Here is a 13,641-nt window from a genome sequence, read left to right as displayed (position 1 = left end):
AGAGAGGAATAAAGGAAACCCTTGTAAAAAAAAAAAAGGTTGCCATCACATTTCTGCAAGGGACCCTTTAAGGAACCCCCTGCCTCAACCTAAACTGTTCTGCAATAGAGGCTACTGTCTCAGTTACCCTGTGGATTAACTCAAGCTATATAAGCATCGTCGTAAAAAGATGCAATTCCTCTAAATCATCTGAAAACACCAAGAGCTGCTTCGTAAATCGTTAAGAGCCATTCTTAACAGATAACTGTTAAGAATATGTTTGAGGTGCTTGGCTGTGAGAGAAGAGAGGATGTTAACTGTCTTTGCACACGGTAATTAGTGTACATGACGTTAGCTTAGCGGACTCAATCAACTTCATTTACGAGCAGCCATTTACAACACCCATGTCAGAATCCTGAACCACAGCCTCTTTAAAACGTGCTTCACTGCAAGGTGCTGCTTCACCCTAACCCCGCCCTGTACTCTGAGCAGGGGTGAAAACAGTATGCTCTGTAGGAGACTCAGTCACTGGGTGGCATTTGCTACTAATTCTGGGGTTTACTGTTCAGTCTGTGACAGTCCCTCCCGTCTGGCTCAACTGTGAGCAAGTGTGAGCTCCTGCAGGGTGCTGAAGCCTGAGGATCAGAGTGGGAAGCACGGCAGAGGAGCCCTCTGTCACACCGGACACAGGTAAACGGGAATCTCTGAGCACAAAACTAACCGGAGCCTCATTTGACATAAGTTGATTTTTTCTTGGTCAACTTTAAAAAATTATCCCCCCAATACTTCTCTGGCATAGAGAACCTCATAAGCAAATCTTACATGGCCTATGCATTCACACTCAGCTGGGAATGGGACGTATTCCTTTTCTTTGCTGTACATTCCAACGGCCCTGTGCGCGGAAACATCCTGATCGCCTTCAAACTGCAGATCTACAATGCTGTCAAAGAGTTTGGAAAGGTGGTGTGTAACCTAAGACAAGATAATAAGAAGAGATAAGAGCATTCCTTACTGCATATATATTCTGGTAATCCACAGATGTGGCTAAATGAATTCACAAAACTGTCTTTATATCGTTACAAAGATGCCTCAAAATGTTTTTCTTCCAAATAAAAATCACTTCTTCAATTCCAGAGTTTGAAATGACCCAGATGGAGAAGTGGCCAGGCACTCTGATCATATCAACAGGTGTTGGGAGGTGAATACTGACCCTGCTAGGTTATCTATTTTCTCCTTAAAGGCTGGAGACTTACCAACTTCTCTATCTGTACCATATTCCTGTAGCAATCATGCTGCTGGGAATTTTGTGGTCAGGTTATTAAAATTCAGACATGATATTTTACTTACACCATAAAAGACCTTTTATTGTTTTAATAAAAAAGCTGTGTTAAAATATTTGAAACAAAAATGTAAATTAGATAGTCTTATTCTTGGGTCAGGTCCTATGTTATTGTGCGCTTGCTTTGCTATTTACATGAGCCCCAGAGCATATCTGTTACATCAGAAAGGTGAATGGGATTCCCCCATTTTCATTGACAAAGAAATTGAAGGTAAAGTATTAGGTGACTTCATCAAGTTGACCCTGCTAAGAATAAGTGGCAGTTAGATCTTAAACCTCCAAGTCCAAGCCACATCTACAAAGTTCAAACTCTTCGAGCATCATAACCTTTTACATCCTAAGTTGTGGGATCTCCAAAAGAACCCCCAGTAAATAGCATACCGAACCCTGTGCAGGTTCTGGACTCCTTGAAAAATAAAACCAAGTTAAAAAGACAAAGAGCAGCACTTGTTCTGCTAGAGGCCAGTTCAGAGATGAAAGCCCAACTGGCCTCCAAACAGAACACAAGAATCAATAAGACATCCATCTGGTCATATCAGCACAGATCGGGACCAGCCTCTCCACCCAGCAGCACTGGCAAGGAGGAAAGGAGAGGAAGATGCGTGCTCTGCAGGCTATCAGTCAGGCAAGCCGCTCTACCTTCCCCTGGGATGGACTGAATAAAGCGTAGAGTGAACCACAGGAACTATCAGGAAAGGGAACAAGCGCTCTCTCCTCACACTTGGCAAAATTACTGTAAAACCTGAGAAGTGGGAAACAGTTTGGTGATTCCTCAAAAAGTTAACTATAAACTTGTCATAGGACCCAGTAATTCCACTCCTAGATATATGCCCCAAATTATTGAAAACATGTACTCAAATACTTGTACAAAAGTTCAGAGCAGTATTATTCACAGCAGCCAAAAGGTGGAACCAACCCAAATGTCCACTGATGGATGAATGGACACATTGTGCATTGTGGCATATCCATACAATGGAATACTGTTCAACCATCAAAAGGAAGTAAGTACTGGTACACTCTACAACATGGATGAACCCTGAAAACATCATGCTACGTGAAAGAAGCCAGTCACAAAAGATCATATAGTGTATGATTCCATGTACATGAAATGGCCAGAATAGGTAAATCCACAGAAACAGAAAGCAGACTGATGGCTACTAGGAGGCAGGGGGATGAGGGAATGCACAATGACTTCTTAATGGGCATGAGGTTTTACTGTGGGGTGATGAAAATATTTTGGAACTAGACAGAAGTGATGGATGCACAACATTGTGAACAGACAAAATGCCAATGAATCATACACTTTAAAATGGCTAATTTTATGTTACCTGAATTTCACCTCAATAAAAAAAAAATAATAAAAGGTGCTGACATTTCCCAGCACATAGCATTAAAGCCATCTCTGCAATGAGTTTTTCTTGAAACACAGTTTAACTGGACTTGATAACTATCCCAATAGCATCTTCTACAAACAACAGCAACCTGCCTAAATTTCCCATGTGAAAAGACCAGTACCAGTGTTGGTAAGGAACTCCTTAAGGGTGATTTAATCTTTGAAGCTTTTTAGCCTTAACATTTTTGCTGTATTCACAGTTTTAGTACTGAAGAAAAGCACAGCAAGGAATCTTCCGAGTTTAAAATAGATGAGTTTTTGAGTCTCTCACTTTCAGTGTAGACAGAGTGGTAGCTGATGATCACTGCTTGGGTTATCACAGTCTCCCATATCCCTGTACATAACCCACAGGACATTATACACAGAAAGTATCTCCAATCCTCTAACAACTCGCTGTCACAGCTGAAGTGGCCAGGAAGTGCACAGATGTTGAATGGCTTCTACTACGTAATGGGCCTACTCAGGTACAAATAATAGTCAGGTACAAAGCTGTGGGATAAATGAGACCTCGACTGTCAGACACCCTCACACATCATTGCTTTGGTGAGGAAGGCATTTCAAAAGAACTCTAGTCCTCTAGTCACTCAGTGGGTGACCAGGAAACACAAACCCCACAGCTTGAGGTTCTCCCATGACTTATACCTGGCGTGTTGGAAGTTGGATATTTTCCCATTCTGCCTTCCATTTAGAGCTTCTGAGAGAACAGGACCTTTTTTTTAAACTAACAAGGATACTGTTGACCTCAGATTTGTTCCATTTCTAATGATATCCCTTTGTACCTGTTAACTCAAAATTAAAATTCCTTTCTCCTAGTTTGGTCTTTGGAAAGACTTATGTTACAGTTTAAAAAATTAATGCCTCAGAGGCCCCCTCTTTGTACCACACTAAAGAAACAGAATGGATTTGAACACTTCAAATCATGAAATTCAATAATTTTGTTGTATCTTGAGTAGGTTTCTAAAAGGTTAGCAAAAAAAATTGAAATGCTGTTCCACTGGTTTACAGTAAATCAGGTGCATCCACCCACTGGTGCGTAGACAGATAGGCAGCCCCTGCTTTGTACAGTAGTGTGCGATCGTGAAAACCACCATGCAAGCTCCACGATCAATGGGCAAACTTACGACTGTGCTTTGGCCACTAAAAATTTTCGTTAAAACATTAAAATCCCTCTCACTCTTGGTTATAAAAGTACAGAGAAATAAAAAGTGTAAACTAATACTTAGTACACTAACTTAAAATACTAAAAGAAATTTAAAAATTAAGTGTTTTACTCCTTATAGGAAACTTATCAAGAGTAGTTCAAACGGTGCTTGCCTCCTCCTTCTCATCTTGTAACTTAAAATACTGAGTGAGCACCTTCCCTATGCTTTGTGTAGTAGCCACATTCCTTTGGAAGTTTGGATTGGCTGCCAACGTTTCATCCTTTGAGGTCTCCAGGTCCTGATATTTCTGAGAGTTTCTTTAAAGTCAAGTTTTTTTTTTTCCTGGTATCACTTCCTCTAGGACATCTTCATCCTTTTTGTCACAACCAGTGTTTACATTTATATCAATGAGTTCATTTTCACTATAATCCTCTGGCTGCATATCTAGAACCTTTCAAATGGTGCAGTGTCATTTCCACAGTCACCTTTCTCTTCCATAGCTACATCTATGATTCAAATTTCATGTCTAGCATTATCAATTTTCACTACTTTGCTGTACTATCAACTTCATTACTAATTCCCTCTTTTGAAGGTTTATTTTTGTAAGCCGTCATGTGGGTTCTTCACTGGGGAAAAGGCGGTAACACACTCCGTTCTTTGCTGATTATGTCAGAATCAAACAACAAATGTGTGACAGCCGACCACAGACAGACTTTGAAAGGTGTGACGTAACTGGTCACGAGTCAAGATGTACATCTGTTAATGACGTGGTGATTTTGGGGGGACTAAGGAGGCAGCAATGAAGTTTGTGCCTCTCGAGATCACTCACAGTTAACACACCGTAGTATGTGAAATTTGAACCATGTTATTGGGGGAACATAGTTAAACTGATCCTTGGTAACTGAAATTCGTATTTTTCAGGGCTGTGCACAGGGAGAGCTGCCTTTTTAAGAGCTGACATTTACCTACCTGTAAATAAAGTCAAAAATATTTACTCATCTAGGTAATTTTATAATTTAAAATGCAAACTAATACAGCAAGCAGATCAGCAGTCTACCCTATGTTCACCTAGAAAAGAAAGGGAAGAAAAACGAAATCATATAGCTTCTACATATGCTTCTATGTATATCTTCGATATATTGCTATGTCCTAGTTTCCCTGTATGGCTACTATGCATTCACAAACCTTACCCCTTGCTTTTTGCCTATATCTCACTTCATATTTGCCCCATCTATGAAAGATGCTGCTGCTGATTAACTGAGATAAAATAGACACAAAGTCCTAATATCACTCCTGGCATGATGAACACCTCAGGATTCATTCATACAGAGTCATTAACTCATTTATACATAATGATGGTAATACTCATGATAGTATTTGTGAGAAGATAAGTAATGTCCAAAATGTAGGCAGTCCTGTCTATTGTGAATATTATCCTCTAGAACAAGAGAAAAATGAGTCCTTTATTTCTACATGCACAAAAATTTAAGTCTGTCAAAATGTTGAATAGTTTATTGTTGTGTTTTATGTTTTTAATAATAGTATAGGTGACAATATAGGGAAATGGACATGCAACACTGTTTAAAGTCTAAATATGCAAAAACTTTCTAGAAGTTGGTTAAATCAGTTATAGCACTTTCATATAATGAAAACTTTTATCAACATTAAACATATTATAGAAGAACATTTCAATTTTGATTAAGTATATATGTTCTTACCTACTCAAACACAGACATATAAAGAAAAACTATAACCACTCAAAACTAGCATCTAGGAGTATGTTATTCCGATCTTTAGTATTTTTATATTTTTTGAACTTTCAACAGTGAACATGCAATTATATAATTCAGAAAGACTAAATTTGTTATAAATTTTGTAAACCATTATAGCCAATCCTAGGCATTGGGTATTGCTTGGTTTGCTTTTACCAAAAATAAAATCATAGTATACATGGTATTTTGCAATTTGATTTTTCACTAATTAATAAAACTTGGACACACCTATATTATCAGTGCTGATTCTGTATTTCTTCCTTAACATTTTTAGCATGTGTATGTAAATATATATAGATATGCTGACAATACAAACTCTTGAGTTTTTAAATAACCTTTTGAAAATTTAAATAGAGAAAAGTTTAAAAAATCTCATGTGTAATAAATTTTAGCAAAGTGAACAAAACTCTTGTAACCACTGAGACAATTAAGAAACTGAGTGGGAAGCAGCCGCATGGCACAGGGATACCGGCTCGGTGCTTTGTGACCGCCTGGAGGGGTGGGATAGGGAGGGTGGGAGGGAGGGAGACGAAGGGGGAAGAGATATGGGAACATATGTGTATGTATAACTGATTCACTTTGTTATAAAGCAGAAACTAACACACCATTGTAAAGCAATTATACCCCAATAAAGATGTTAAAAAAAAAAAAAAGGAAACTGAATACACCTGAACCCCCCAAAAAATCCTCATGGCCCATGTCAGTCACTAGTCCCTCCTCTCAAAAATGGACATTACCTAATAAAGTCCATATATCACAAACCCACAGCTAACATCACTCTCAATGGTGAAAAGGTGAAAGCATTCCCTCTAAGATCAGGAACAAGACAACGATGTCCACTGTTGCCACTTTTATTCAACACAGTTTTGGAAGTCTTAGCCAGGGAAATGAGAGAAGAAAAAGAAATAAAAGGAATCCAAATTGGAAAAGAAGTAAAACTGTAAGATGACATGATACTATACACAGAAAATCCTAAAGATGCTACCAGAAAACTACTAGAGCTCATCAATGAATTCAACAAGTCGCAGGATACGAAATCAATGGAATTTCCTGGCGGTCCAGTGGTTAGGACTCTGTGCTTTCACTGCCAAGGATGCAGGTTCAATACCTGGTTGGGGAACTGAGATCTTGCAAGCTGTGTGGCACGGCCAAAAAAAACCCAACAACAACCAAATTGATACACAGCAAATCTATTGCATTCTTATACACTAACAATGAAAGATCAGAAACATAAATTAAGGAAACAATCCCATTTACCATCACATCAAAAAGAATAAAATACCTATGAATAAACCTACCTAAGGAGGCAAAAAACTTGTACTACAAAACCTATAAGACACTAATGAAAGAAATCAAAGATGACACAACAAATGGAAAGATATACCATGCTCTTGGACTGGAAGAATCAACATTGTGAAAATGACTATACTACCCAAAGCATTCAACAGATTCAGAGCAATTCCCATCAAATTACCAATGGCGGGCTTCCCTGGTGGCACAGTGGTTGAGAATCTGCCTGCCAAAGCAGGGGACACGGGTTCGAACCCTGGTCTGGGAAGATCCCACAGGCCACGGAGCAATTGGGCCCGTGAGCCACAATTACTGAGCCTGCGCGTCTGCAGCCTGTGCTCCGCAACAAGAGAGGCCGCGACAGTGAGAGGCCCGCGCCACCACGATGAAGAGTGGCCCCCGCTTGCCACAACTAGAGAAAGCCCTCGCACAGAAACGAAGACCCAACACAGCCATAAATTAATTAATTAAAAAATTACCAATGGCATTTTTCACAGAACTAGAACAAAAAATTTCACAATTTGTATGGAAACACAAAAGACCCCGAATAGCCAAAGCAATCCTGAGAAAGAAAAGTGGAGCTGAAGGAATCAGGCTCCCTGACTTCAGACTATACTACAAAGCTACAGTAATCAAAACAGTATGGTACTGGCACAAAAACAGAAATAGAGATCAATGGAACAGGATAGAAAGCCCAGAAATAAACCCACACACCTATGGTCAATTAATCTATGACAAAGGAGGCAGGAATATACAATGGAGAAAAGACATTCTCTTCAATAAACGGTGTTGAGAAAACTGGACAGCTACATGTAAAAGAATGAAATTAGAACATTCTCTAACACCACACACAAAAATAAACTCAAAATGGATCAAATACCTAAATGTAAGGCTGGGCACTATAAAACTCTGAGAAGAAAACGTAGGCAGAACACTCTCTGACATAAATCGCAGCAATATCTTTTTGGACCCACCTCCTAGAGTAATGAAAATAAAAACAAAAATAAACGAATGTGATCTAATTAAACTTAAAGACTTGTGCACAGCAAAGGAAACCATAAACAAAACAAAAGGACAACCCACAGAATGGGAGAAAATATTTGCAAACGAAGTGACTGACAAGGGGTTAATCTCCAAAATATATAAACAGCTCATGCAGCTCTATGTCAAAAAACCCCAAACAACCCAATCAAAAAATGGCCGTACGACCTAAATAGACATTTCTCCAAAGAAGACATACAGATGGCCAAGAGGCACATGAAAAACTGCTCAACGTCACTAATTATTAGAGAAATGCAAATCAAAACTACAAATACCTGGAGAAAACCATAATTCGAAAAATACATGCACCCCATTGTTCAATGAAGCTCTATTTACAACAGCCAAGACAATGGAAGCAACCTAAATGTCCATCGACAGAGGAATGAATAAAGAATATGTGGTACAAATGTACAATGGAATAGTACTCAGCCATATAAAAAGAACCAAAATAATGTCATTTGCAGCAACACAGATGGACTTAGAGATTATCATACTAACTGAAGTAAATCAGACAGAGAAAGACAAATATCATATCACTCATATGTGGAATATAAATTTTTTCTTTTTAAAAAAGTTTTATTGAAGTATAGTTGGTTTACAATGTTGTGTTACTTTCTGCTGTACAGCACTGTGAATCAGTTATACAAATACATATGTCCACTCTTTTTTTAGACACCTTTTCCATATAGGTCATTACAAAGTATTCAGTAGAGTTCCCTGTACTATACAGTAGGTCCTTATTAGTTATCTATTTTATATATAGTAGTATGTATATGTCAATCCCAATCTCACAATTTATCCCTCCTCCCCTTTCCTCCCTGGTAACCATAAAATTGTTTTCTACATCTATAAGTGCAATCTAATTTTTAAAAAATGATAAAAATGAACTTATTTACAAAACAGAAACAGACTCACAGGTATTGAAATCATACCTATGGTTACCAAAGGGGAAACATTGTTGGGGAGGAATAAATCAGGAACTTGGGAGTAACAATAGAGACCCTACTATATATAAAACAGGTAACCAACAAGGACCCACTGTATAGCACAGGGAAGTCTACTCAAAATTCTGTAATAATCTATATGGGAAAAAACCTGAAAAAGAATGAATATATGTATAACTGAATCACTTTGCTGGACAGCTGAAACTAACACATAATAAATCAACTATAATAATTTTTTTTTAAAAAATGGATATTACCTTTACATAAGGGGAGTCATACAATATGTATTCTTGCGTCTGCCTTCTATCATTCAACATCATGTTAGTGAGGTTTATTCATGTTATTATGTACAGCACTAGTTTTCTTCTTCATTGCTATGTGGTACTCTGTTATATGAATATTACATGATGTATTTACACATTCAACTGTTCAGGAACATTTGGATTATTTCCAGTTTGGGGGTCTTATGGATAATGTAGCTATGAAAATTCTTGTCACATATTTTGGTTCACCTATGTATACATTTCTTCTGAGTATACACTAAGAAGAGGAACTGCTGGATAATAATGTATTATTATATTCAAATTTAGAAGATATTGTCAAACAGGTTTCCTGAGTGGTTGTACCAATCTACAATCACACTGGCTAGATAGGAACATTCCCATTGCTCCACATCCTTACCATTATTTAGTACTGTTTTTTTTTTTTTTTTTTGCGGTACGCAGGCCTCTCACTGTTGTGGCCTCTCCTGTTGCAGAGAACAGGCTCCGGATGCGCAGGCTCAGTGGCCACGGCTCACAGGCCTAGCCGCTCCGCGGCATGTGGGATCTTCCCAGACCGGGGCACGAACCCGTGTCCCCTGCGTCGGCAGGCAGACTCTCAACCACTGCGCCACCAGGGAAGCCCAGTACTGTGAGTCTTTTTTATCTTAGGCTTTTGGTAGGTTTGATCTTGATAGCTCATCATGTGAACGTATGTGTTTTTCTAATGAAAAATCATGTCAGAGTTTGACGAAAGATCTGTACAAATTGAAAAAAGAGGGGGAAATGAACACATTACTAGGCAGAGTATTTCAGCCTAGCGAAGATTCAGAAACACACCAACTCATGATATTTTCACCAGTTCTCTCACACCCACGAATGTCAAAACCATGCATAGCTAATACGAAGGTATCTTCAGGAAGAAGAAAAACAAAACAAAAATAAAAAGAAAGAAAATAAAGAAAACTAGCTCCATGGATTAGTACTTGATATTTATCATTCTGGGGTTTTTTTTTGAATTTCAGGTAAAATCTTTTATATTACATCAGTAGCACATAAAGTCCTTGATATTAATGATTGCACATTCTGTACTTAGACATGTCTATGTGAATATATAACGTGCATCAATTAGTTTTTGCAGTGTAACAAACCACCTCAAAATTTAGTGGCTTAAAAAAGCAACAATTTCAGAGTTCACAATCCTGTGTCGGGGCTTTTGGGTTCTTTCAGCTGGTCCCAGCTAGGCACCCTCACACCTCTGCAGTCTGCTGGTGATCGATGGCTTCTCCCATGTGTGTGACGGTTGTCCAGCTGGTGGCTTAGGTATGGACATGTGCTTCTCCTCATTCATCAGGCTAGCCTTGGCTTATTCATGAGGAGGTGGCCATAGGTTTCCAAAGAGCAACAAGAGGGCAAGCGCAGCGTACAAATGCTTTTCAAGCCTCTTGCTAATGATACACTGGCCAAAACAAGTCACACAGGAAGCCAAATGGAGAAATAAGCTCTACCCCTTGATGCAAATTGCAGCTTCACATTGAAATGGCATGGATGAAGGGAGAGGAAGAATTTGTGGCCATTTTTATATTCTATGCTAGCATTTTTCTTAGTTCTTTACATGTTTGCTTTACTGCTTGCTCAGAAATCAAAGACATAGTACCTACTGCTTTCCCCATCTGGTATATAAAGAAACTGAGGTTCAGAAAGGTAAAGCAGTAACATAGTCAATAATCAACAGATAAGGTAGATAGCTAGTGGGAAGCAGCCGCATAGCACAGGGAGATCAGCTCGGTGCTTTGTGACCGCCTGGAGGGGTGGGATAGGGAGGGTGGGAGACGCAAGAGGGAAGAGATATGGGAACATATGTATATATATAAATGATTCACTTTGTTATAAAGCAGAAACTAACACATCATTGTAAAGCAATTATACTCCAATAGAGATGTAAAAAAAAAAAAAAAAGAATTATACGTTACTTTAATGATCCTAAAAATACTAATGCTGTGTTCATTTTGACCCCCAAAATGACAAAATAAGTGTTATGATAATAAGTAAAAAAGAACCAAATAGTTTTGTCTTTCCAATATCTATACAAGAATTTGAGAAAATAAAATAAAATAAATAAAAAATCAACAGAGCCTGGATTTAAACTCATGTCTACATGATTTCAAGGTCTCTGTTCTTTCCTACTATTCTACCTTCTGATGGATGGCTAATGTGCCTATTATGTCTAGCTCCAGGAAAGTTTCCTTTTCCTGCCTCTTCCCTATTTCATCCTCAGTGCCAGCCTAAATTCAAGGGCAACCCCCTCCCTCCACTGTAGGTACCTACGAGCCCTCCAACCTTCTACTCACTATAAAAAAGTAGGGATTTTTGACTGATTTTATTTCAACTAAAAGTCATTCACTCTTGCATGCAGCCAACTAACCACTTGCATCTTGAGCCTTTTTCCTCTTGCTTAAGAGCTACTGGTTTATTTATTTATTTTTGGTTGCACTGTGCAGCTTGCAGGATTCCCCCTCAAACGTGCGCCTGCTGCCGCGGAAGCATGGAGTCCTAACCATTGAACTGCCAGGGAATTCCCCCTCTTGATTGCCTAAGGAGGACTAATCCATGTCAAGAAGGCTGTGACACACTATGAGTGAGTGTTGAGCTGCATCATCCTGATTCCTGAGATTCAGATGGTGAGGCACCTTCACTCTACCATGGAGACAACCAAATGGAAGCACTATCCAGCAACATACTGAGCTTGTGGGGATGCGGAATCTTAGATATTTGCCCCCTTGAAGAACCAGAAGTTCTTTTTATTACCTAATATTAAGCCCATTTCTCACAAGCACCTGTCCAAGTGCCAATACTTACATTCTATTAAGGGTATCAGTTGAGTGCCATCTGTCTCATACTGCAATTCGGGGGATTTCTCAAAAGACAAGTTTGCAGATTTCTTCTTACGTAGATTTGGTCCAGTGCCACTGAAGGACATTTTTGATGCAAACAGTAAACATTTCTGAGCATATATATTCCTGATCTTGTGATTTTCGAAAATGCATTGTGGCCTCAACTGCCACAGCAGTGGCTTTCTAGTAGCCACATTAAAACAAATAAAAAGAAACAGGTGAAATTAATTCTGATGTATTTTATTTGACCTAATGTATCCAAAGTATTGTCACTTCAATATGTAATTAATAGAAAAATCGCTAATGAGATATTTTACCTTCTTATCTTAAAGTCTTTGAAACCAGGTGCATATTTTACATTTACAGCTTATCTCAATGTGGATTTTTCATCAGAAATACTTCATCTGTCTTTGTTTCACAAAATACACAGCTGCGAAAGTAGAGTCAGGCTCTAGTTGTTTCAAACTTGTTTTCCAATAACTGAATCAAAGATCAGTTTTTCTAACATATTGTAGTTAAAAATTCAGCCCCTCAGTTGACACATTTCAGGTGCCCGATAGCCACACATGCGGCCCATGGTTATTACCCCGTCACACAACACAAACGCAGCTGACCACATGGAAAAGTGTGTCATTCTTTAGTATACCTCTATCATGGGGAAGCTTTCACTCATCATCACATAGGAGATGAAGAAAGACAAAATGCGCCAACTCTTCTAGGACAAAAAGATCTTTCAAGTCATAAGGAACCAGTGGCTAAAACACCAAGTTGTCAGCTGTTTCAAGGCACAGTATCACAACCTGGAAGGGCACAATGGGGCCAACTGATGTTACTCAGGCTGACTTTAACCACTACATTCGTTTCATTGAAAAACACAAAAGGATGTTTTTCTAAGGCAGGGGAGAAAGCACAGAATTTTAATATTGAATCATGTGCAACTTCATAACTACTGCACCATGACCATTAATCCTGCAAATATACCTCTAAGTTTGTATTTCCTTAAGTAACCACCAGAGATTTTGACCATGGAATTTACAAAGCACAGCCACATCCTCAGTCCTTTAGATAATCTATGCCACTGGGAGGTCAGGGTGAACTCTAGGAGGAGAGAAGTCTTTAAAACTTGACCTTAACCAAACTTACCAACAGCTGAAACCCACTGAAGGCATTCTAGACACAATGATTTCATCACTCTGACATTCCAACTCAAGTATCTTAAATTGGGCATTTCTGCTTATAGAACGCAGGATGTAATAATATCAGACTTCCCTGGCTGATGTACTCAGGCTGATCAAATTCCACAATCAACTGCAGAAACCCTCACTTGGACCAACACTCTTAAATTGAGTGTGGCGGATGGAGGAGGGGGGCCTGAGGAATTCAAGTCATTCACAAGATGTCAGCATGACTCCTCTGCCCACAAAGGGTCATCTTTTCTGGGGCAATTGCATTGTTATCCCACAAGCTGCAGTTGCCATGTTATCTCCGTCACAGTACAGGGCACACATTCAGGATGTTAGCACAAAAGGCAGAGACGGAAAAGCTGTGTCTGGTGGCCTGAAACTGATTCTGATGATGAAAGAAAGA

General features: G+C 38.9%; 1 protein-coding gene across 1 annotated transcript in view; it reads right to left on the bottom strand.

Annotated features, from left to right (window-relative positions):
• DNAH11 (dynein axonemal heavy chain 11) overlaps nt 1-1,253 on the bottom strand; it is a 213,524-nt gene extending 212,271 nt beyond the window's left edge. The window contains 2 exon segments of the mRNA XM_007472188.1: nt 802-951; nt 1,233-1,253. Coding sequence (XP_007472250.1) covers nt 802-951; nt 1,233-1,253 — 171 coding nt within the window.
• Between the last annotated feature and the right edge of the window lie 12,388 nt (nt 1,254-13,641).

Source organism: Lipotes vexillifer, unplaced genomic scaffold (assembly GCF_000442215.2).
Source record: "Lipotes vexillifer unplaced genomic scaffold, Lipotes_vexillifer_v1.1 scaffold474, whole genome shotgun sequence".
Taxonomy (NCBI): Eukaryota; Metazoa; Chordata; class Mammalia; order Artiodactyla; family Lipotidae; genus Lipotes; species Lipotes vexillifer.
The sequence above is the reverse complement of the archived record's forward strand: the minus strand, read 5'-3'. Positions and strand labels throughout refer to the sequence as shown.